Here is a 25,898-nt window from a genome sequence, read left to right as displayed (position 1 = left end):
GAGGGGTGGACTGTATGCTTTAATGATGTCTGCAGCTGTAACGTTGAAAGATGAATTTATCTCTCATCTATTCTTCCCCATCTAGATTGTATCAGGATTAACTGTACCTCCAGTAAGTTACTGTTCGCCTTTTCTCTTCTTCTTCTCTTAACTCTTAACTGTCCTTTCAGTCCCTAGAAGTGTTGTTTATAGACATGCTTGCTTTATATTTTGCAACTGTTAAAAAAAAACGTAGCTATGATGTTAAAAAACATACTGAAATCTGACTCGCCCCTTGCATTGACATTGTGTGTCATCATACCAAATTCCAGCTGTTGGAAAATAAGAAATTCCTGGAGGGATGGAGGGAGGCTTGAATTAATTACAAACCCAAATATAATAGTCAGCTGTGATTCTACACACTGGGTTGTTTCTAATTAATGAACCTTTTCACTCACTGACATAAAACACGAGGCAGGTATTTTGCACGATTTCTCAGTCTTCTCCTTGCTTTCTTTTTTTTCTTTCTTCTTCTGCGTTTCACGGCGGTTGCAAATTGATGAGGCCATTCAAAGCACAGAGGAAATACAGAGTGTGATTTTATTATTCTCATTAACCTGCCTCACAGAGCAGAAAGAAGGGGATGGAGAGGGAGGGAGAGAGAGCAGATCTTGTTTGTGGGATTCGCTTTGGATGTGTGTGCGTGTTTGTGTATGTGTGCGCTTGAACAAAGAGGTTACATTGCAATATTTTGGGAGGTAAATATCCTTGACATTTATTATTCAGGAACAGTGATGAATTAATAATTACTTCTCTGGATCGTAATACACCTTTTTTTTTTCCTGTTTAATGATTCTGAAGTGGCAGACACTCTTGGTATCGGCACATAACAACAGAAATACCCAAGTTTAAGCTCCATAACAGTGTGCTGGAGACTGCCATATACTGTATAGAAGGACAAACTGTTCTCTGAAACCAAGAGTGTTAGGTCTCTTTGTGTGTGTTTGTGTGTGTGTGCGTGTGTGTTACAGTAGCTGAAGGTCATTGACTGATGAAGAAGTGGAGACTTACACAACAAAACGCCTCTGCACAGAATCACATGATGTGACCTCTAGACATGCTTCTGTGAGCCAGCCCTTCTTAACACCTTTCTAAATGCTAAATAGCATTGTTTGTGCATCTTCAGTGCATCCCTTGTTTGTGTATGCAAATAAATAGCTCTAAGCTCTAATTCCCCCAATCCACTGCTTTAAAAGGTCATTCTTGGTTTAGTGCGAAGACATAATCATCAGCTGTTATGCTAATATTTGCGTTTTTGATTTATTTCTCGTTTTCCTCTCAGTCTGAAATATTCTTAACACTCTATTAATATTCATCAGTGTATTTTTTTTAACATTGTAAATGTACAAATCTTTTGAGATCTATGCATCATGTAAAATTGAGCAGGGAAGGATAATCCTTTAAACTGTGGAACTGCTTAGTGCTAGAAAGCAAAGAGCCATATGGCAGGTAAAATGGTTAATGTAGTTGTTAGCTAAATAAATAATGTAAGCTAAAGCATGTACAATGTTAATCTGAATTCATTTGGGTTTTTTTATGTTCCCTATTCTTTTTAAAATAATAGTGCCATATGTGCAGATTAAAGCAATGCTTATATTGGCATATAAGCTGTAAATGTGCTTAAGCTTCGAAGAAAAGTAGTTTGATTTTGTTAATGTAACGTTATGCTAAAGGCAAAATGTTTGAGTAAAAGAAAAAGAACAAGACGGGGGACAGCAAGCCTTCCTTTAATAGAGCCAGACCTGATTGTGTCACAGGAAAATGTTTAATTGAAGTTCTTGGAAAGAACTTTGCTAAGCCGGTGCGTTTCCACTTATGAAGAGTTAGCATTTAATTCAATTTTTTTTTTTCGCTTGTTATTTTTGTCCCCTTTTTTTCTATGTTAATTAATGTGTCTTGTCAGGCGCTGCGGCTCCGGTCAGCTTAGTGGATGAAGAATTTCAACACCGACTCAAAGAACACATCACTGTCAATTAGGGACCTAGGCTCCCTGGGGCTGCCCAGAGCTGTCTGAAGAAAACACTGCCACTTCGACTTAAACAGTATTAACAGGCACTGAGTGACAACAAGCTGAAAATATGAACTAGAAATATCTTGTGACAGATTGGCTTTTTTGGTCTGTGAGTCCGCTCTTCTATTATTTATTAGCTTGGACTGCAGAAAAGTCACAGTTTAGACCAGGATATGGTGATGAGGGCACCTTAGCGTAATGTGGTCATTCACTTCTGATCTTCTTTAGCAGCATTGCAAGGTACTTTTTCCTCTTGTTAGTCACAACGTTAGTCTTTGTTGTGGCTAATTTAATTTAAATGAGGAGATTGTTAAACACAGATGCGACACCTGTTTTCTTGTTAGAAATCATCATATGTTGGAGAGTGATGTAAGGGGAGCATGCATGCATGCATCCTGCATTCTCAGCCAAATGACTCGCACTAATTTCTGGCATCTACATTCAGAAAAGTAATCAAACTACTTCATTATAGCTCAGCTCTCATCTTACCATAAAGAATAGGAATTTCAACTAGAGTTTAATGATATTCACTTATATTTTATGCTCAGAAAGGTAAAAGGGGGGTATAAATCTGGCAACAAGTAAAGGCAGAGCTGTTCAGGAGGACTTTGGGAACAATAATAGTGTAAATGAATTAATCTGAAAATAAAAAGAGGGCTATATAAAATTACTGGAGTGCGTAGTGTAGTGTTTTCTAAGAAAAGCAACAAGCCTCACATTCTTATTAATTTATTCGCTGCAATATTCTTTAAGTTAAGCTGCTAATTTTAATAAAGTTCTTGCAGGATTCCATAGCTTCTTAAATTAAGGGAAATAACTAATATCCTTTGAAATTAACAGTGTAATAGGGACTTTTCTGTCATGGGAGGAAGTACTTACTATGACATGATTATCCATGTCATTTATTGCTAAACAGTGCTAGTCTCAGTAACGTCGTGGCAATTTGAGCCTTTCAGTATTTAGCAGTTTAACATGAATTCGAAAACAAATCATTTATCATTTTAATAATGTTTCACCTCTGCTTGTACAAAAGCATTTTCACTGTAGCATTGTTGTTACTGCAGCAAAGTGCTGGTTAGATAGCAGGTTCTGTAGCGAGGTATCCTGCTAAAGCTTTCCCTGTCGTGTTGATCTGGTTTTGATATCTCTGTTGATGGTAATCCGGTGTAGTGGCCTGCTGCTTGGTCAGTGACTTCCTCTTTCCCCCACCTATGTGAGTCACAGTGTCGGGGCATGCAGCACCAGTGTCCGAGCTGTCATCCAGCCTGTCAGAGCTGACTGACCGGATAATCACATCTTCTCATGCTGCCCTGTGCCACACTTCTTCACTGTTCCCTTGGGTCTAAAGTCAGTGAGGCAAGGAGAGATCACTGTAGATCCATCACTTTAGATAGATCACCGCCTGTGAGGGCACTAGAGAGCGCTGACTGGACTAAAAGCCCCTTAATGTCTGGCCAGCAGCTGTTGGTTTGGACCACAGATTGTACTAAAGGCAGAAAACAAAACAGGTCCAGCAGTAGTAAATGCTATGCAGGATTGTGCTTTTTGATATGACTGACCTCTTTTCCTCTTGCCTTTCTTTTCTTCTTGGAGAGCAGCAAGAACAGAATGATAGAAGGCAAAGATCAAGCACGCTTTCAAGTCCAACTCCATCCCATTATTTCATATCTCTCCTTCTTAATCCCTCGCCGGTCGTCTGGTCTCAAGCCTGCCCCGGTGTTTGGTGCTTACAGAGCAGAACTGTGTCTCAGATTGAGTGTGTCCCAGTACTTTGGAACCCTCAGATTTGCATACGCATTGCAATGGAGCTTTGAAGATTGCAGAAAAGCAGGAAATAAATAGCCATAAATGGTTCAGGCGAATGAACCTGGAACCCATCTGAAATGCACCGAGCAGTATAGGCAAGCTGTCCAGAGCCTAGGGGTTTTAATACCGTCACTGTGGCACAACCTCATTGGGCTATTTTTTTGGTTATGTGTGCCCGGCAGGGGAACATCAGAGCTGTATAGCAATTCAAGATGATCTAAGAAAGGCTGTATGAAAAAATAATATGCTGCCCTAGTTGGACCAATGTTGGAATTTCCTAATGGAGAAATGTATCCTGGAGAGACGTGTTATTCTTCTGATAAGATCACAGAGATTTGGTGCAGTTTCTCTCATTTTAGCTCTGATTCTTAATCTCTCCTTGAGTTTCTGGCACAGGGGTTCTCTACAAACCCATTAATGACTGCAAGCAATAACACATATGACATGCTATCATATAATATGCTGATTTCAGGACTGGATGACAAAATAATCAGAATATTTAAAATGTTCAAGTGATATTATTAGTAAGCAACGTGTTTCTAAAGACAGTTAGGAAGATGTGTAAAATATACGTTTTAAACAGAATTTCATGCACATGATGTTTCTAATAGATGGAAAGTCTGGATGTTGCATTCATAAATGTGTATTTTACCCCTGTATCATTTGCTTGCGTCATCACCCTCTGTTAATAAGCTGGGTGGCTCTTCTCAGAAGTCAGCAGATGTGACATTTCTGATTTTCAAAAATAATTTTGGAAAATATTGGACTCATCACACAGCTTCACCTCACTCCACCATAAATGAGCTTTGGCTGACTGAAGGTGTCGTGTGTCCATATTTGCATTAGTTGTTATAGAAATAACCTTTTTAGGTGTAGTTTGTGTCTGCTCCAGTATTTCTAAAATGTGATGCTAGCATCAAACACTTTAAAATTATATACAGCTTTGTGCTAAAATCTTTAGTCGCCCCTCATTTCTTTATATTTTTTTGAAGTGTACGATCACTTTGAAACATGAGCAAACATACATAGAAATATAATTTGGAGTTTGTACAATTCTAGCAAGCTTGAAAGTCAGTATTTGCTATGATCACCTTTATTTTTCAACGCAGCCTGAACTCTCTTAGGCAAGCTTTCTTGTAATTTCTTTGAGTAGATTTCAAGAAATATTCTCCAGGCTTCTTGAAGGACATTCAAAGCTCTTCTTTGGATGTTAGCTGCGTTTTTGTTCTGTTCTGTGATTCAATGTTGAATCTGGGCTCTGGGGACGCCAATCCATTACTGATAGTGTTCCACTGTGTGTTTTCCTATCCAGATATGCTTTACTGCATTGGCAGTGTATTTAAGATTATTGTCATGCTGAAAGGTCATTGCCAATCATGTTCTTTTCAAGATGGTTTTGCATAGTGGATCAAAATGTACTTATCTAAACACTAGGGGTGCAACGATACACAAAATTCACGGTTCGGTTCGGTTCGATACTTTGGTGTCACGGTTCGATATTTTTTCGATACAAAAAAATGTTCATGCTTTTTTAATTTGTCATTTATTAAAATTATAGATATATATTTTAACTCAAACGTACAGTTTTTAAATTTAATGTTGCTGAAACAACAGAGTAATAAAAAATAAATCTATCTGATTGAGAAATCACTCATCTTTGGAAAAGAGAGTTTATTACAGAGAAATGGCTCTTTCCAAAATAAAAGCTATACTATACGCTTCTTCTGGGCTATATTCTCAGCAGCATATTAAACATATCAGGTCCCCATAAGGAGAATCATGTGCTAACGGCTGTCTAAATGACTCGGGTAAAGTTTGTAGCATGCGTGCTTGTTGTTTTTGTCTGCTTCCACTTGTCTTTGCACTAGGATGATGTTGGAGTAAATGTGCAGTCATATTCATTGTGTTCCCACTAGTGCTGTCAGCCTTAATCTGAAATGATGTTAACGCCACAACAGGGCAAATCTCCGTTAACGAGCTACCGCGGATCGCCCCGTGCATGGGGCTGGACGGCCAACACGTTAACGAGCTAACTGCGCTAATGTACTAGTTCCCACCCATGTAATTGAGCATTGCGTGGCACATCCGACATACTGTTTTACTTTTGTCCATGACGCGCTTACCTTCAGGGTCATACGTCACATGAAGACCAAAATAGTTCCAAACGCCAGATCTGAATGAGGGTGGGGGAGGTTCAATTTGCCATGTTGCAACGAGCTTAGCTTCTGTCTTGCTAGCTTGCGCTGCGCTCAGTGGATCTGCGCTCGACAGTGCAGCCTAGGCGGAGTAGTCGAACGCAGATCCACTGAGCTCTCAACACAGACAGCATCGTCCGAAGGAAAGTTGATAAAATAAATTTAAAAATTTGTATTGTTCGATACATATGCGTACAGAACCGAAAGCACTGTATCGAACGGTTCAATATCGATACAAGTATTGTTGCACCCCTACTAAACACCACTGGCTAAAATGCAGCTGAAGCCATGACCAAGCCTCCACCGTGTTTTACAAATTGGCAAACAGTAGATCTGTTGAAGGGCCAGATGCATCTCTCTGATCCTGTGTCAGGTCTTTGCTGGATTTTTTTTCTTAAGGACATTCTTTTCAGATCTGCTATAGATAATATTTCAGGTCTGACACGTTTCCTTTTATCCCTTACTTGTCCAGTGTCCAGTGTTCTCAAGATAAACTGTGCACCATGCTGAGAGTTATTAGCAAAAAGCTTTTCAAGAATCACCTTGGTGTTGCAAAAATGTTTTATTTGTGACATTTTTGGTAAATTCAGTTAAACAAATGGTTTGTGTTTTTGAAATACGCTTGTTTTTTTGTTTTTTAGGAGGGGGGCTTTTCGATGCTGGTTTCACAATTCAGTTTTAAGTGGCTCCAGAAAATGTTAAGACACAAGGACTGAACTGAAAATAAATTTTTAAAAAAGAGAAACTTTGAAAGACCTTTAAAAAATCTGGAGAACCATTGCTCAAGACTGCATTAAACAATTACAGGAAAGTCTGGCTCCTTGGAAGTAAAATATATTAACATGATAGGTGGCTCAAAACTTTTTCACAGTCCTGTGTATTTAAGGACGAATGTGATACAATTTCTCAGTTTCAAAATTCAGTTAAATACAAGTTTTGAATGTGTAAATCCTTGCAAGGCAGATTTGCAGCACTATAGGAAACAGCATTTATTGATTTAATAAAGTGGATTCATTAGCTTTTTTAAATGGCATCTGTGCAGTTTCAGTAACCTTCTCCATTTTCCAGAGCATCAATTATTTCAAAGGGTGCTGATAAAAAGCACATTCTGTATTTCCTGTTTTTGTACGATTAGCACGAGGGCTAAAATGGTCTGTTCTGTTGTTTTGTATTTTATTTGATCCTTTTTTTCTCTGCTCGCCGCCAACCACAATGCTTCCATTATGCAGGTGTTTCTTTTTGCATCACTATTTCATTTTATGTGGTGGACATGAGGGAAATCAAATATTGGCCTGCACTGTTGTAGGTAAACAAGATGGAGAGTGATACTGGGTTGTTAAGTGCCTGTCCGGTCATAGCCTTTTGGTAGTTATTTGCTGCCACCAAGTGGCATGATAGGAATTTTAAAAAATCTCAAAAGGAAGAAGACATCAGTCGTATAGAAAGGTTATATTTGTGTCTCCATTTAACTCAAAGCTCACACATTATGCATTCACAGAAAACACTTGTTTGAATATATTACAGCATCTGATTATGGCCTCCCTCCTATTGGTTCAAAGAAAATAGTGTTCAGGGAGAATTCAGAATTTTGATGCTTTATCTAATGGTGCGATCAGTGCTGCAAATGCAAGTCAAAATGTGTTTTTATGGACCATTAACTATGTTTACCTTAATGTTTTCTTCCTCTGTCCAACTACTTCATCCATTCACACTTTCTTCCTTTTGATCTCCCTCTTTCTTATTCTACTTTTATCAACCTCTCTGTTATGGATGTGTGTATGTGTGTCTGTATTAAGTGTGTGTGTTAACCGCTGTTTGGACTGTCCTGCAGGCAAAGGTCCAGAGACTATTTTTGCGGGTCAGAATCTGAACGATAATGAGTGGCACACAGTACGTGTGTTCAGGAGGGGCAAGAATTTGAAACTGACCGTAGATGATCTTCCACCTGTGGAAGGTACCTCTCATCCTCTTTTTATTTGATGTAATGTAGTAGTTTTTTGAATATGTAAACTTAAATAATCCATAACATGCTTTGCTGATCAGGAAAAAGGGTTTGATCATTTTTCTATATAGAATAAAACCTTTTTTAAAAAAAAACCATTTAAGATAAAATGTTGCTGTTTGCAAAGGAAAGTAAAATTTTCTCTATTTTTCTTTTTTTTCACCTTGTTGTTGTTCTTTGGTGCTACATAAATTAAATAAGATTGAATTGAAACAAATGATTTACGCACCACCTAACAAGTGAAAGATCCCTGGTTCGGTCCCAGGAGAAGACTCTAATCTCCTGGGGGCTGCATGAAAAGGGGCATCTGGTGGAGGTTTTTTTTTCCTTAAAGACAATAATTGTGAAGCCATTCTTTAATTTCTTTTCAGAGAGGATTTAAAGTGGATCCTTTAATTGCAAAGCAGCGCCCATTTAACTGTCAGATATCCCCAATAACACCCTCTCTCCCCTTCCCACTTCTGCCGATCAAAGGTCAAATGGCAGGTGACCACACCCAGCTGGAGTTCCATAACATTGAGACGGGCATTGTGACAGAGAAGCGCTTCATGTCCATGGTGCCCTCCAACTTCATTGGCCACCTCCAGAGCCTCTCCTTCAATGGCATGGCCTACATAGACCTCTGTAAAAATGGTGACATTGATTACTGTGAGCTCAATGCAATGATTGGCTTCAAGAACATCATTGCTGACCCTGTCACCTTCAAGTCACGCTCCAGCTATGTGACTCTCACTACTCTGCAGGCCTACTACTCCATGCACCTTTTTTTTCAGTTCAAAACCACCTCCTCGGACGGCCTCATCCTGTATAACAGTGGCGATGGAAATGACTTCATTGTGGTGGAGCTGGTTAAAGGGTAAGTGGAGACTTTGCAGCATTCATTCTGTCAAAGAAAAGTGCTTTGCCTGTAATATATCTTGTTTTGTACCCAGTAGACTTGACTGTTTGATGTCACTGGTGTTTTTTTGTGACGGTTTACACCAAACCTTCACTCAGACACATTAAAAAAAATATGCCTGACATTTTTGCTTTGCTGTTGTTGCTGTCAGTGCAACAGTTGTTATAAAAGTCTCCTTTTTACACATTCTTACATTTGTACAGCAGACCTACCTGCCAACAGGTGCAAAGTCCAGCAAATACTGACAGCAAAAACCATTAAACTGTGCCTATCCAGTTTTATACCAGTGTAGGTGATGTTTATTTAGGCAGTAATCTCCATAAAAATGGATTATGATTTTAATAATGCACCCCTTCCTACACAGGACAGTTTCCAAACAGAAAAGAATTCTTGACAGCTTTTTTTTTTTATGCCTTTACTTCAAATTCTTCTCTTATCACCTCTACGCCAGAATATTTACTGAAAGAGCTGTCGGCTATTGCTGTTCTTTTTAATCTTCATGAAGGCAGAGCAAATACCCAACATAAAAGAGAATCGACTACACACTTATTGCAGCTATAGAATAACCTTCTTTAAAGTAATGCCGCAAGTTAGGCTTTCCCGCGTGCTAAACATTGACGCCATATTTTTTAATTAAAAACGAGCGTGCGAATCTCAAATTGACTGTAAAGCAAATAATTAAAGGATGATTTGCTCAGCGCTGTTCATTGCCCTTTGTTGTTTATTCTACCTGCCAATTATTAACTTCCACTTTTTCAAACTCTTGTATATTTATGTTTTCAAACACACAGCCACCAACAGCGACATTTCAGTATAAAATATATTTATATACTTTTAAAATTATTTGTATCAATGTTGTTAATGTTACAGTCTACTCTAATAAACAGTCTATGTAAAGCACAAGATGAAAAAGCTTTGTATAATTCATGTAGAACACATCTGATATTAGCTGATAGTTAAATATCTTCCTCCAGTTACCTACACTATGTGTCTGACCTGGGGAATGGAGCCCACCTGATCAAAGGCAACTCTAACAAACCCCTGAACGACAACCACTGGCACAATGTTATAATCTCCAGGGACACCAACAACCTCCACACTGTCAAGATTGACACCAAGATTACCACGCAGACAACAACAGGAGCCAAAAACCTGGACCTGAAGGGTATGTACACATACACTCTCTGCAACAGGGCTAGAACGAAATACATTTCTATCCCTGCAGGTACAGTCCATGAATTTCACCTCTAAAGCTAATTATTGGACCTCAGGGTAACTGTGTGCCTTTTGAGAGCCAAAAAGGTATATATATGAAAAAGGGTAATATTTGCAATGTAATATCAGGTCAAATGCAATGGGGATATGGGCAAAAATGTAATGTTTTAATATTTTATTCTTCATTTTAATAACATGATAAGTTTTATTCAATATATATTAGTCCAAAGGACAGCAGTGTCATCTCTCAGCTACAATTTTCTATTTTTGCGAGGATGGTTCTGAGCTGGTTTCTGTTGGATGCAGGTGCAGATATGAAATAGATGAAGCACCGAATAACCTCTGTGACTAGAAATGTGCTATGCAAATGGTAGCCCATTCCCAAATTTATAATTAAATAATAATCAAGTCATTAACCTTAGTTAACTTCTTTTTTATGTCTGTTATTGGCTCTTTTACTCCTTATACTAAGGTAGAAAATTATCCCCAGAGACCATATAGGTACCAATAGGGATGCCTTTCAAGGGTACACCAACAGCACCTTAGAGCATCCCTTCCCTGGTGTGAACCTGTTGTACACCTAATAGGATAAGGGTATCTTATTTCCTGAGAGTGCACTACAGTGTATTTCTTACATTAAATTGAGGCAGCAGTGACCTGGGTTTGTGAATGAAGGTTTGCACCAGCAGGGTAGACCCAGCAGGGGTGTGTAGGAACAATGCTTGGCTCTTACTCATTAGCACCACTTAGGTACCCTTGAGCAAGAATTCCACATTAATCTGTTCTACAGCTGCCATTAACAATGTGCATATGTTCATAAAAACAAGGCCATTTGTGCTCAGCAGACCAACCTTGAATTAAAGTTATTTTAAAGAATTATCATTTAATAACATAAAACAGCTTGTAAGGACATTGGGGTAATTGGTGTACTACCTTGAAGAGTGTTGTAATTTTCCTTATCTGAAATTGTTAATGAAACAGCACAAACATGAAAGATGACAAATGTCTGGCTTGGACATGACCACAAAAAAAAGCCACCCACAAAAAAACATTTAAATCAAGACAATTAGAAAAGGTCTCCAAAGCTAGACATAATTAACCTCATGTACTTTTTCACTTGAATAAAATAAATCACGCAACTGTTACTAATGCCTGGCATGTTCACTTTAAACGCAGTTTAAAAAGCCATCCAAAATATTTGATAATGTTTTTTATGTTCACTAGGGGTCAGTATTGTCATATTTCTCATGTCCTTACAGGTAACCTGTATATTGGAGGGGTGGCTAAGGAGATGTACAAGGAGCTGCCCAAACTGGTGCATGCCAAGGAGGGTTTTCAAGGTTGTCTGGCATCAATGGATCTGAACGGGCGGCTCCCAGACTTGATGTCAGATGCCCTGGACTGTGTGGGACAAATAGAGAGAGGATGCGAAGGTCAGTAGTCTGTCAACCCAATAAGTGAACGCAGTGGGTCGATGATGATAAATCACTGTCAAGCTCAGTCAGTCCAAACTCAGGTATAAATTCAGTTGTTTTTCCCTCTTTATTCAATCTTTTTCCCCTTATTTTCACAAAACCATCTTAAGGGGTCATTGCAGCGCCACGCAAAGCTGCTCAGTATTCCCATTCTCCTACTTGTCCAAGACGAAGACACACTCGTTGAGAAGCACACCCACCGAGGCACCCACACTGGCAACCTGTGGCACATAATTTAACATCCATTAAATGTGTTAGTATTCTGTTAGAATGCATCAAACTCCGACGCTCCTCCACGGGCAATCATTTCTGTTTCACTTGGCCATAATCTGCTTATTCTCTCTGCCATTTTTGTACTGCGAGTGTTATTTCCGATTTTACCCCCATTCTGTTTTGCTCTATGTATACTTGCTGGATCTGAGAGTTTGCCAGAAGCAATCCTTTTGAATTATGTATGAATCCTTTGTTGCATGCATAAATATCATTTGCCCAGTCTAATATGTGCACCATATCCAGAGACAATATTAGATTTATTTTCCAGCGTCAGTCACTTAGTTTAATTTCACAATTCATCCGCTCTTTTTCTATCGAGTGTGCAGCTTCTGATCTTTTTGTGTTTTGACATTACAAATGTAATCAAATTCATCTCCCCGTGCAGGTCTGTCAAACTTGTTGTTTTCTTTTTTTTTCCTCCTACACAGACTCAATTGAGACTCCCAATGGAAATGTTAACACATTTATTAGATTGTGATGGTGGAGTCGCCGTATAACATATAGCTACTTATATTAAAAGTTAGTAATGAATAATGAAACATTCTGGGTGTTTGGGTTTTTTTGTTTGTTTTTTAACAAGTTATCTAAATTTTCCTGAAAAAGAACGCCCGCTTCCTTTAATAGCAGCAATTTCTTGGTATTACTTTATGCTGCTGAAGCCATTTTTGGTTCGTTGCTTTAACAGTTTAGCTTAACCTAGCCTTCATTATACAGTATAATTTTTCCACCTCTGGCTCCTTCTGAAGACAAAGATCCTTCCCTTTGTCTCTCCTTCTTCAGCACTCTGTGTTTTGCTACTCCATCTCTGACATCTTGCCGCTTTTACTAACAGCTGGTATACTTTGCCTTTTCCTTTCCTATTATTTTGCTGACAAAAGTTGCATTGATGAAAGCTGACTTGCAAGGTAGATAGCTTTGTCTGTCTGATAAAGAGTCTGAAGTCTCTCCCCGTGTGCATCTACAACATATCTACCCTCTAACTATCACTACCTCCACAATTTCCACGTCTCAATACAAGATAACTGCCTAGTGTTGCCATTCAACCACCAACTATGTGGAATGGCCTTAAGTCCCATAGGAATACAAGTCTCATTATAATCTTGTATCAGAGTCTATGGGGCTTATGTGTGGATTTGCACTCACATATTGGATGTTGTTTATTGGAACTTTTATTTCCACTGTGGGGTTTTTGATGTTCCCTGATATACATATAAGGGAATTTCTGAGCATGCCTTTTAATGGTTTGAAGAACAAAAATGTATCCTGCATGGATTTCCTCTTAAAATATTCAACTTTTGATCTTAAAGTTGGTCATTGTAATGTCTTACCTATCATTAATCTTATTAAGCCCAGTGTTTCCTATTGTTGTATTCTCACTGTCTCTGGCACTCTATTTCTATTTTGTAAGTAGGAGGTGTTCCAAGCAACAGGACTGACTCTTTCAAGATTTAACACTTACATAAACAGTGAAATATGGCGTGAAACAAACAGAACCACTGGCCAGTAACTAAAGCCAAATACACTTTGAAGTATATGAAGCGCTATTAATGTTATCTGAAACTGTTTTAGGGTTTTGGGGACACAATTTGGGCATTGTTATGGGAATAAAGTAGGTTTTTACTACTCCAGGGAAAACCTTTCAAGAGAGGCACCGAACTGTGCAAAATTCTTCTGCCATCCCTCATTCCTCTATTTTTTTCTTCCATGGAGACAGTGTTTCTTATATTTTTTTCAGTGATCTGAAGCAATACTTCTCTGAGCTTTCTGAATGTCTTCCAACATTTTTCTTTAGATATTGGCTGTCCATTTTTAGGACAATGTGTTTGTTTAATAAGCAACTTTGCACTGACATATGAATCATTCAAGCATGATACAGTTGTGTAGTTTGGTCTACACGTAACTGACTACTTAGCAAGTAATTTGTATCTTTAGACACTTCATTACTAGCGTCCAAAAACATATCATTTGCTCCCTGTTTCTTTAGTTGCATTTATTAAAAACACCAACGATAAGATGTTTTTGCACTAACAAAGGAAATTCCTAAAGAGCTATTAGCCAAAACCTATCACATCTCAGCATGGTGTGCAGTTGGTCCTCAAAAAAGTGGAGGAAACTGGATAAGCGGAGGACAAAAAAAGAAGTGTCAGGACTAAAAAACTGTTTATAGTAGATGAACAGTATCTGAAAGTAATGTCCATTTGACATAGCTAAGAAACTCCAGCAAAGATGTGAAAGATCCATCTGATCCATCTACTGTTCACTGAAGACTGATCAGAAATGGTTTCAGTGGAGTAGTACCTGTCAAGAAGTCATCTTAAGGAAGGGAAACAGGGAGAACAGGTGTGCCGAATTACACACAAAAAGGACTGAGAATCAGTTGCAATGTGTCTGATAAATCCAAATTTGACATTTTTGGTTCAAGTCATCATCATTGGAGGATGGAGGAGTTTAGAAGAGAGATACAACAGTGAGTGTCTGCAACAATCTGTAAAACATGGTGGAGGTTTTGCCATATTCTGACGCTACATTTCAGCCAGTGGTGTTTGCGATCTAGTCAAAACTGATGAAATTCTAATGAAACTCAGAAAAGTGCCATGAGATTTTGAACCACCGTTCAATGCCATTTGGAAAATGCCTGACTGGCAACATTTTCATTTTTCGGCACGACAATGATCCCAAACACACTGCCAGTGAATTACTGAAGCAGTGTGGGATCATCTCGACAGAGAACAAAATAAAAGGCAGCCAGCATCTAAAGAAGAGCTTTGAATGTCCTTCAAGAAGCCTGGAGAACTATTCATGAAGACTGCTTAAAGAAATAAAATGAAAGCTCACCAAAAGAGTTTAGGCTGTGCTGAAGAATAAAGTTGGTCGTACCAAATATCGACTTTAAAGTTTGTTAGAATGGTGCAACTTATGTTTTTGCCTTATATGCTTTATTTCCAGGTATGTTTGCATATGTTTCAATAAATCACTTTTTCCCAGCAAAATCTGGAAATGAAAAGTGGCTTGAGACTCTTGCTCAATTCTGTGAATGTAGTGTAGTAGAAATTCTAGATAAATGCACCATTATGTGGATAAAATGAGGGAACGCTGCAAAGTTCTGCACTCCCAAATTAGATAATAGAAGCCAGGTTGTCTGTTGAGGGCCTCCACAGAGGCAAACTCACAAAGACAAATCATTGGACTCCAAACACAATCAGACCTTCCCAAAAGGTCAAGCTCACTAAATCTGCTGCATCTACCATAAAAAGGTCCCTCACAAATATTTCATCAGATTTTATTTTTAAAACATGTTAATACATATTTATTTATTAGTGTTAGAAATGAACGTCACCGTTTTCTCAGCTGGGATTCATGCTCTGCTACATCAGCAGAAGTCAGATGAATTGGAATTCTTAAGATGAATAATTATGTTAATTGTTTGAAATTATTCTAAGTATGCCATAACACATCTGTTTACTTCAATCATAAGTGAGTCAGAAATGAGGATGAATTGCAGATGTGATTTATTAGGGATATTATAAAAGATTTAATAGGCAGTATAATATATTATGTACAATGTAGCGAGAGGAAGTTTTTTGCATTCAGAGAAATATTTGACAAAAGCAATCAGGAATTCATTTCTTTTTTCATGTTGCTGAATGCCCTCTGCTTTCCCCCCCCTGCATTATTCAGCCTTGAGCAGGGTACAGCAAATGCTGAAACTATTAACCAGTTACCATAGCTACTCTTGAATCAGAAAAGGAGCTACTGTGGCTCCAATACATGAAAAAAATGTGTAAGAATGCGATTGCCATTCTGCAATTTTCCTGTTTTTTCAATCTCTCATGAGTAAATAAATAAAAAAACAGCAACAAAAAATAGCCCTCCTCAGTGCATTGATTATAACTAAACTATTAAAAAGTGCTCATTTTGTTCCGATTGTATGTCATGAATCATAAATATAGATCCTGACATTGATAATACTGTTAATGTGTAAACTTGCTAGAGTAACGTAGTCTAAATACAGATTGTTAGAAATTACAATGTCTCATAAAATACAACATTTACACATTAACACTTGGCTTCACACTCACATTTTAACACAAATTGTACTAACGGGGAGTCACGCAAACATAATAGCCTCGCAATGGACCTTTTTTTCCATATCAGGTAAACACAGGTGCTGCTGATGTCATGGAGAACGGTTCTGTTGTTTTTAGGTAATTATTGCTTAATTAATGTGATTACCAACACCTGTGCTTGCCTACTCTTTCATGTCAAAGTGGCTGCTGTGAAAAAAGTGTCTGTAGAGGCCACACAGCTGTATGCTTCTGGAGAATGAATACACTGGTGGTAAAATGGAAATAATCCACAAGCATGAAGATTAAACACTTTCACAGGAAGCACCAATACAGTGCAGTTTAAAAGTACACGGACCTCTGCACCTTAAGAAATGAGCGTCCTTGCCCTGCGGTGGCATTCACAGCTGGAGATGTTGTGCATTGTAGTTTATCAGACACACGACGGTTAGGTATAGCACACTGAGCTCATTGACAGGTGATGATTCGGAGAAAAAATAGAATTGAGTGGATTAAATTGCTGTTATGCATTAAATGTGACTATACGGAATAAAATAATTAAATTACTAATGGAAGTCTAACTCAAGCGTTAAAATTATTTACATTTTTATCATTTTTGGTTGTGTGTGTTTGCCGAATACAGTTGAGTTCGCTGCCTTTTATCGCAGGGTTTGTACACAGCTAATATTCTATGTTATTTTGTGTGTGCTTTAATATTTAATTTCACTCTAGAGTCCATAGGTATTTATTAGTATTAAAAAAATTGTCCTCACCAGATAGCTGTTTGTCTCCATATTCAGGTCCCAGCACTACCTGCCAGGAGGACTCATGTGCCAACCAAGGTGTGTGTCTTCAGCAGTGGGAGGGCTTCAGCTGTGACTGCAGCATGACGACATTTGGAGGACCGCTGTGTAATGACGGTAGGATTCCACCTTTACTTGTTCTCAAAGCTTAAAATCCCTCTAGTTCTTATTTGAAAGTCAGAAAAGAACAAAGCCATCATTACTTGTTGGCACGCTTTTTTTAAGCCCCCCAATACTATGATGATGTTTTATTTTTCACCATTTCATTTCCTTGTGTGAGTCACACAAAAATAAAAAAGCCCTGTACACATTTCACAGTATTAGACAGATAATTCATTCCATCTGTTAACCTATTTGAACGCGGCCAAGAAAATCTTGGTATTAGACATTTAAAGGTGGGTGTTATCATTAACAGGAGCGCCATTTTTATCCCTTGCTTTCACACAGCGTTCAGACTCAGGCTCATTATTGTTTCCTGTTTCTGTTCTATATTTGTGTCCTCACGAAGCACGTCGTTTGCCAGAAACTTGGTGTACTTGTTTTGTAAACTCTCTGGGTTTGTAAACCGTGCTGGGTACTATAACTAGTGACTGATATGTCAAAACGCGGTTAGAATGAATCTCGGCACAGTATTTCCGTAGCTCGGCTTTGAATAGGTTGTCTTTCACTGAGGGCGGCGACAGCTGTTGCAGCTTGGCAGGGCAGAAACTTTGACACATAGCATTTGACAGTTCGGTTAAAGCTCATTAAAATTTGAGATTTGTACCACTAGAGGGAGCAACGCACATTGTGTTCTGATAAATAAAACATCAACAACAAGCTAAAGACGTAAACAAATACATCATGAGCTGAAAACAAATAACAGCGCTTGTTATTTATTGCAATTGTACTGGAACGCATTCATACATCAGCATTACCCCAAATAATGCATTTGCAACCCATAAACGCTCGTATGCCCACCCATTAAAACTTTATCTGAGCCCCATGATGTGATTTAAAGTTCCATGTTATTAATCTCTCTTAAAGATGCTTAAATGGACTTTTGGTTTTGTGCTCATTAATGTTAAGGTTTCAAGCGAACAAGGGTAATGTCTCCTCCACCTTTTGAAAATTGGGCTACTTCCTTATGCAAAACATGCATAAGGGATTTTTGTTTGGTCATTATTTTCTTCTGCAGCAGTTCACACAGCAAGAGGTGAATGAGCAAAGTGCTGGAGTGCATTAAGGAGAGAGGAACGGAGTGGGCACTCTGGAGATGACACAAAAGCAGAGGAGAGAGCACCATAAATGTTAATGCATTCTGTTTCACTTCTAGCTGCTTGATAAGACCCCTGTCTTTTGTTATCAACTGAAAGTGTTAATAGATTCTCATGCAGCCCTATACCTCCAACATATCTGCAGCCAGAGATAAGACTAAAAGGATTCTTCTGTCCATGATATGTTTGAGTATAAGCTCGCTGTGAACCTGCGCCTCCTTTGCTTGTTCTGTTCTACCTTCCATTCTTCGGGCCGTGTTTGGATCAACAGAGGAAGTAGGGCTGTGCTGGGGGCATATTTCTGCCGGTGAACTCCGTGTGAACCTAACTTGTGCGTTAAAAGGAAAAGAAATCCAGCTTGGAACGTTATTTTTTCTCCTTTTCTTCTGTCATACATATTCATCCTGTTCTGACCCACAGAGCTCATTGACAACATTGGGAGCAGGAAGACTCATGGGGCATGTTTGCATATATTATATCGGAGCAGAACTGCTCTACCTAAGTCTAGTTACTGTAGCTAGTCTCATTATTCCTACTGACCTGACAAAGCAATGGGATGGATGAATGTGTACATCCAAGGGATTTAATATGTAACCACAAAAACATACTTTCCAAGAAATTTCTTTCACTACAGATGAACTGAGCTAGTTCTCAGAATAGCGACGCAAGAGAGCCCGGGTCTGCTGAAGGAAATATCTGTGAGTGAGAAAAATGAAGCCTGAGATGGTCGGGTTTTATCTCTGTTGATGGATTGTCATGGGGATATATAGAAGGGGGGAGGGGGGGCGCAAAAAGAAGGATAGCAGCATTTCTGAAGAACACATCACTTTTTTTTACCTGATATATTTGCATAAGCTGAAATGCAGGCAATTTACAACAAAGCACTGGGCCTCTGTGTAAGCCACTTACTTGGGGAGCTATGTGCATTTCTAGATATTTCTCCAATCTTGCCTTATCGCAAGGAAGGGAAAAAAATCACCTAACAGCTCCTGGCCCCATAATATTCAGCCAGGGTGAATTGTACATGTGTGACAGCATAATACCACAATGTTTAGTTTCTAAATATTTAGCTTACAAGCTGAAAATAAGCATCATTTTGATCCCAATACTTTGTGCTTTTGTTGTTCATTAACTTTTTCATTACTCATTGTAATCATTTTTAAGAATAAAATAAATTTTTATTTATTTATTCTGAAGTTTTTCAGCTATTAAATGCAAAAAAAGGTTTTTTATTGTAAAACTGAAAACTGGAAGATAAACCAAGCTATTAAACAGTGGTTTTATACAATTTAATTAAAGTTACAATGCATCTCTTGGGCTTGTCCATAAAAATTTTTACTTTTTGACTTAGACATGCTGCTTTACAGCAGACTGATTTGTTGTACTGTAACTGGTACGATTGTATCTATCCTACGAAAACGTCCATCCCTCTGAAGCTGCACATAGAAGTGGAAATATCAGTCACTTGGCATAATTTTTAAGCAAATGAAAGACATCAATAGTGGCAACACTGATGTCTTAGTTGGCAATCTTACATTCTTATATTTGAAGGGTGTTTTAGTCCCATTTAGGATGGCATTGTGTATCAAATTGATTCAAATTGGTTCTTAAGATTTGAATCACTAAGATGTCTGAAAGCTTTGCTAACACTGAATGTGTGGCTTGTATTGACATCATACATGCAGCACTTTTTTTCACAGTATAGCATCATTTCTTGGCTGTGCTTTCAGTGTTTTATGATAAAAGTATTTCAGCTTCAGAACAGCTCTGTACCTTTCGCTTCTGAATGATGGGAAAGATGATGAAAACTCTCTTCAGATCTTCTCTTTATCGTCTCCCAAACACTGATGTGCCAGTATTTTCTTTTTTCCCTTTCTTTTCTTTTCTTTTTTTTTGAATGAACTGTGGACATAATGCCTTAGAATTGTATTTATAGAACAAATTATGACGACTGGATACCTACAGTCGGTGTAAAAAAAATAAAATAAAAAAATAATCAAAGCGATGCTTTCGAAGATGAATCAGATTCCTCTCAGAAAGTCATCCATGCAAAATGAGTTATGATGGCTGTGAATGGTGTTAAGCATGCATTTGGTCTTATTACTACAAACTGTTTTGGTTGCCAGCAGGAATGAAATGGCATTTGGAACATATTTTCTTAAGTGACCCTGACAGAAGAGCCAGACTGCATGTATCTGTGTGTGGTGAAGTCATCGGGGGCGTTCTGCACGTTCAAACAGATGCAGATAAGCAGCCAAAGAAAAAGATTGTAAGAACTTTTTTTAAAGGCTTGAGCGTGAGTCTTCTTTGTAATGGGATTTTTTGGGATAATGCTCTCGTTTCAGTTCAGAAGCCGGTTTAGTGTGTGTATGCGTGTGTGGGTGGGACTTAAAACTTTAGTCTGGAACTCCTGAGGAAGTGTGCCTGTAGTGGTCAAGCATCTGAGGGTAATGTACAGAGACAAATAGATTGGTGCTTGTTGTTTAGCTAAAGTGGGTTGTGGAGAGGATACAGCAAGGGGTATGCCTGGCCTTCACGTGATTTCCATCTTGCTTGGTTGCTCTTCTACTCTGTCCTGTAGCCAGAGCTATTAGTGCCATGTCAATATTGTATCAACAATGGAGACTGTATGTGGGTCTAGTCTCCATTGTCTCTGCCCAAGGGGCAAAGAGAACCCCCCACCCTCCTCATTTGAGCTGTAATGTGTCTAAGTCAGTGCTCGTTCTTGTGCCTTTGTAGCTAGAGAATAGTCTGTCTGGGCCCCAAGCGTGCCACCGGATTGGTCGGATTTTATTTTGAGCACATGCAAAAGTAAAAGTATCCTGTTTTTGTTACATGCTCCTCCTTCATATTGTCTAAAGGCAGCTTCTTTGCAGCACGCACAAACTCACACACTGTCTCTGAGGTGTTGCATCACTCTACAGTACAAAAGCAAGAATTCAAATAAATATTTCAAAAAGTCTTTCAAGGTTACAATGAAAGAAATGTAAGAAAAATCATAAAATGAAAGAAACTAGCCTGTAAGTTTTGTTGGGATTCTCTAGTGTTGCACATTTCATAGTTATATTAGTCAGCCACAGCACGAGGGATTTACATGAACAGTCTCTTCTAAATCTTCAAGAAAATTCCTGAAATTGTTTTGTTCTTTAAACAGCGCTCTTTCGGAGCAGTTGTGTTTGTTTTTAAGATTTGTCATGCAGATAAACACACATAGTCAGAAAGCACCACAGACAGTTTGCCCTGTTCCTTTGTGCTGGCATGCAGGAATTATACCACTTAGTTTTATTCCAATCGATACAAGGGGACACCCAGTCCAGCAGTGGGGCCAGGGGGATATGAGGTACTGGAGTTAACAGCCTGCTGTCACATGGAAGTAATTTTATCTTTGCCCTGGATGTGTCTTTTAATGCAACTCAGAGAAACAAATCTATGGGTCTGAAAATATTTGGGCTTCATCTGTATTGAACGCTTGGCCTAGCTTTGAACAGCCATTGTGCCCCGAGATATAATAGAGGCAGTCTTAAGTGCCTCTGTGTATTCACTTGGGTAGCCATCCGCTCAAATGTGCATGCATGCTTGCAGGAAGTATAGCACAAACAATTGATCGGTTGTAAGGCAGCAGGAGGCTTTTCAAAAGTTAGAATAATAAAAGACAAATCTGAGTTTTTAATGGGGAACAAATCTTTATACATAAGAAATAAAAGGATACATGCTTATATTTACAAATATTACTGGATTTGATCCATTTTTAGCAGTTTTAGCATTTTATGAGCTGCACCTTATTTTGTGCTGCTGTAACAGGTGAGTTTCCTCCAGTGTGGCATTAATAAAGTCTATATTAATATTTACGGATCAACAAAGTTTAATTATGATGTATATATCTATACATTACCAATGGTTTATAACAGCAATTTATTAGAGGAATTGTGGGTGTACTCACCTGCTCAACCTATCTTTCCCTAACGAATAAATCTGCTTGTATTTGATTTTTCTATCATGAAATCCAACAATGAACAATGATCCTACTTTATAAGTGGTCTCTGCATTAGAGCTCCCAGAGCTACTGGCTCCGTTCTTGTATAAAATACCTATTAAAACACATCACTGAGCCTGTTTTACTGGGGAATGTCTTTTCTTTACTCAGACACTTTAGTGTTACTGTAGTTTATCGCTGTATTCAATCATAGACGCCCAGTGCTCACTAGAACAGTAAATATGCATTAATCCAAAACTGAAAATGTGTTATTTACGATCTTTTTCCATCTGCAATATTTACAGGTGTGACCTGCTGATAATAAATCAGCTTGGCTGAGTGCCTGAGGTAGAATCTGGAACATGTAAATATATAGAGGCAAACATGTTTTATGGAGCTGTTAAGCTATTGAGTGGAGCAGCCCAGTAGTTTAGTATTATGAAGCGAGTACCTAATTCAAATGATGTGAAATGATGTTTTGTCTAGATGGACCCATTACATTGTAAACTGTACAAGAGGATGGCGATCTTCATCTACACACATCCCATACCTGCTGTTCCCAGATGGACACTAAGACGGTGTGCTGCTACAGATTTCTATCACATCCTATCAGTCTCAAAGAGGCTCTGCTGTTTTGTCCTATTTTCGTGTTCTTTTTTTAATTTTCAATTATTCGTCCTCCACCTCCAATTCAGTTCGAGTGGTCACTATCTGGCCTGATTATTTTCAGTAATTTTCTATGGTGATTGAGTATCTGCATTTAAATGGGTTTCTGTGCCAGGAAGCAGTTGCCATATGTGGATAAAGGCTGTTGGCATGGAAACTAGGTCTCCTTTCCTCCCACCCTGGATGCTGTAACTTGTCTGTAACTTTGCCCAAGCAATGAGATCTCTGCAGGAAGTGGTGTAGAATAACTAACATCTTTTAGCTAGCTTGGGAGAATTTTGAAGGCTTAAATATCTGGTTTAAATTCATATACATGACTTAATACTTCACTTGATTTATGGATAAACAAAGGATACAGCTGTGAGGCTGCATGTTACTAACTTAGTATGTGATGCAGACGCATGCTGGCACAGTGACATTAAAATGTAGGAGCAGGAGTGCTAGACATATGTCAGATTGCTTCATAAACCCATCCTGCTGTTCATATGTTGTAATAAAGTTCTGGTGTGTCCCTCCACCACATAGACCTCTGTATTCTGAACAGTTTTTTTGAGTGTGTCAGTGAACAGTATGTGGTGCAACCAAAGCGGAGCACAAGCAGTCCACACATTTAGTTGTCTTTCAACATAATCTATGTTCTAATCACAACCTCATCTAGAACTCATTGCAGTGCAGTGGTGAGAACCTAATCTTTGAGGTGGTTTTTATTAATCGCTAGCCCACAGGGGCATGTTGACAGGAAATAAGGACTTGTTCTTTCTCCACAACACAATACTAATTAAAGCGTTGATACAGAGTATCAGCTAAACTATCCTGCTGGGTGATACACTGACACTGTGAATATTCCCTTCTCTCATAAACACAGGCTATTGAACATGACACCCAGGGGGACTGTGGCAAAACGTGAAGACATCCCTGGGAAAAAAAAAAAAAAAGTTTGCTTACTTGTTCTATTTAAAAACTTTTGATGACTTCTATAACCATTCTTTAAAGGATTTCACAGTCAGATGTCATTTAATTGAAGAAGAAAAAAAAATACTTTAACTCGGTAAATTGCTCTTTGAGACACTGATGGATGTTGTATTTAAATTCACATTAAGAAAAAAGTCATTGGAGCAATTGGCTATAGTTATATATACATATATACACACTCACTCACACACAAGAGAAAGTTCAGAGCTAACATAGGTACACAAGCAGACACACACACACACACACACACACACATATATAAAAAAAACCCACCCATCTCGCCCCTGCGGGCGGTTTATCCTTCAAGCTCGGGTCCTCTACCAGAGGCCTGGGAGCTTGAGGGTCCTGCGCAGTATCTTAGCTGTTCCTAGGATACATATATATACATATATATATATATATATATACATATATATATATATATACATACATATACATACATATATATATATATATATATATACATATACATACATATACATACATATACATACACACATATATATATATATATATATATATATATATATATATATATATATATACACACACACATATATATATATATATATATATATATATATATATATATATATATATATATATATATTAATTTTAGGCAGTTTTGGAAACTTTGCCTTTGGGAATTGTATACATACTACCTTTAGTTTTAGATGAGCCAAAATGTTGGAGGGGTTGTCCACATTTCTCAATGCTACATGAATAAAAAAAAATTTAAATCTAAAAAAACACCCAACAAAAAATCTAAACCGTGGAGAAAGTGTTGACTGTGTTTAGAGTTAGTTTAACAGGGACGTTGATGTGTTTTTCCATAGGAAAAAAGACAAATTAAAAACAAAAATAAAATCTCCCGGTTACTCTCCTTCACTTACATTTGGGCTTCACTTTTCCTCACTTCTAATTTGAAGTAATCCAGTCACTGAGATAGCACGAGGAAAAAGAGGTGTGCATAAAGTACGGCATCTCTTCCTCGGAGCTTCTCATTTTTAAAAAAAAACAAACAAAAAAACTATTTTTTTCTTATTCTGCAAGAATATTCTATTTTGTTCTTATCGCTGTTGCATTGTCGGGGTGACCTACTGAAATTTATATTGAGCATCATAATGGTGAAGAAAGGTTACTTACGTGACTTTGAAGGTGGGATGGTTGTTGGTGTCAGACAGCTGCTCTGAGTATTTCAGAAACTGCTGATATCTCAAGAGATTTCAGTTAAAGATTCAAAAACAGAGAAAATATCCCATGAGCAGCAGTTCTCTGGGCTTTGAGCCGATAAGTTTTGCAGAAGAGCATCTCTGAAAGACACATTCAGATGGATGGATCAGGATTACATGTAAACAACATAGATCCATTGTGGCTTGTATCAACAGTTCAGGCTGGTGATAGTAGTGTAATGGTGTGAGGGATGGTTTCTACCCAATTATTGTTGCTGACTATGTCCATTCCTTTATGACCAAAGCACCATGTTACAAATCTCAGATCTTCCCAAACTGTTTTTTTAACATGACTATGAGTTCACTGTACTGAAATGGGTCTTGCATTCAGAAAATCTTAATTTCAATCACTAGAGCACCTCTGGGGTGTGGTGGAGTGAGAGATTCACATAATGGATTTGCAAGAGTAAACCTGTGTGATGCTGTCTCATCAATATGGACTTAATCTGTGAAGAATGTTTCCAGCACCTTGTTGTGTCTATGCCAAAAGAATTAAGGCAGTTCTGAAGGCAAACAGGGGTAACTTGGTAATGACAAGGTGTAACTCATAAAATGTCCATTGAGTCCACTTCATAGTTTCATAGTATAGTATATTGGCTTTTGGTAACCTTTCACAGTGGCTTTACTGCCTTTTTATGTCATTTACTTCATGTACCCTGCAGCAACACATTGAAATTTCCCATTGTTTTAATTCAATTCAATTCAATTCAATTCAATTTTATTTATATAGCGCCAAATCACAACAAAAGTCGCCTCAAGGCGCTTCATAGATACAGAGAAAAACCCAACAATCATATGACCCCCTATGAGCAAGCACTTTGGCGACAGTGGGAAGGAAAAACTCCCTTTTAACAGGAAGAAACCTCCGGCAGAACCAGGCTCAGGGAGGGGCGGCCATCTGCTGCGACCGGTTGGGGTGAGAGAAGGAAGACAGGATAAAAGACATGCTGTGGAAGAGAGACAGAGGTTAATAACAGATATGATTCAATGCAGAGAGGTCTATTAATACATAGTGAGT

At 38.2% G+C, this 25,898-nt stretch overlaps 1 protein-coding gene across 14 annotated transcripts in view; it reads left to right on the top strand.

The window, feature by feature from the left end:
- LOC146374785 (neurexin-1a-like) overlaps positions 1–25,898 on the top strand; it is a 254,486-nt gene that overhangs the window by 113,726 nt on the left and 114,862 nt on the right. For 13 of the 14 annotated variants that reach the window (XM_084949142.1, XM_084949137.1, XM_084949141.1 and 10 more), the window contains 6 exons: positions 86–112; positions 7,883–8,005; positions 8,528–8,909; positions 9,926–10,116; positions 11,426–11,599; positions 16,779–16,898. In XM_084949142.1, the coding sequence (XP_084805268.1) occupies positions 86–112; positions 7,883–8,005; positions 8,528–8,909; positions 9,926–10,116; positions 11,426–11,599; positions 16,779–16,898 (1,017 nt within the window). The remainder of the gene's footprint in view (positions 1–85; positions 113–7,882; positions 8,006–8,527; positions 8,910–9,925; positions 10,117–11,425; positions 11,600–16,778; positions 16,899–25,898) is intronic. The other variant, XM_084949139.1, reaches the window with a different exon arrangement.

Source organism: Perissodus microlepis, chromosome 13, assembly GCF_051167445.1.
Source record: "Perissodus microlepis isolate ML-2025 ecotype Zambia chromosome 13, ASM5116744v1, whole genome shotgun sequence".
NCBI lineage: Eukaryota > Metazoa > Chordata > Actinopteri > Cichliformes > Cichlidae > Perissodus > Perissodus microlepis.
Note: the sequence above shows the minus strand (reverse complement) of the source record. Positions and strands in the feature narration are given on the sequence as shown.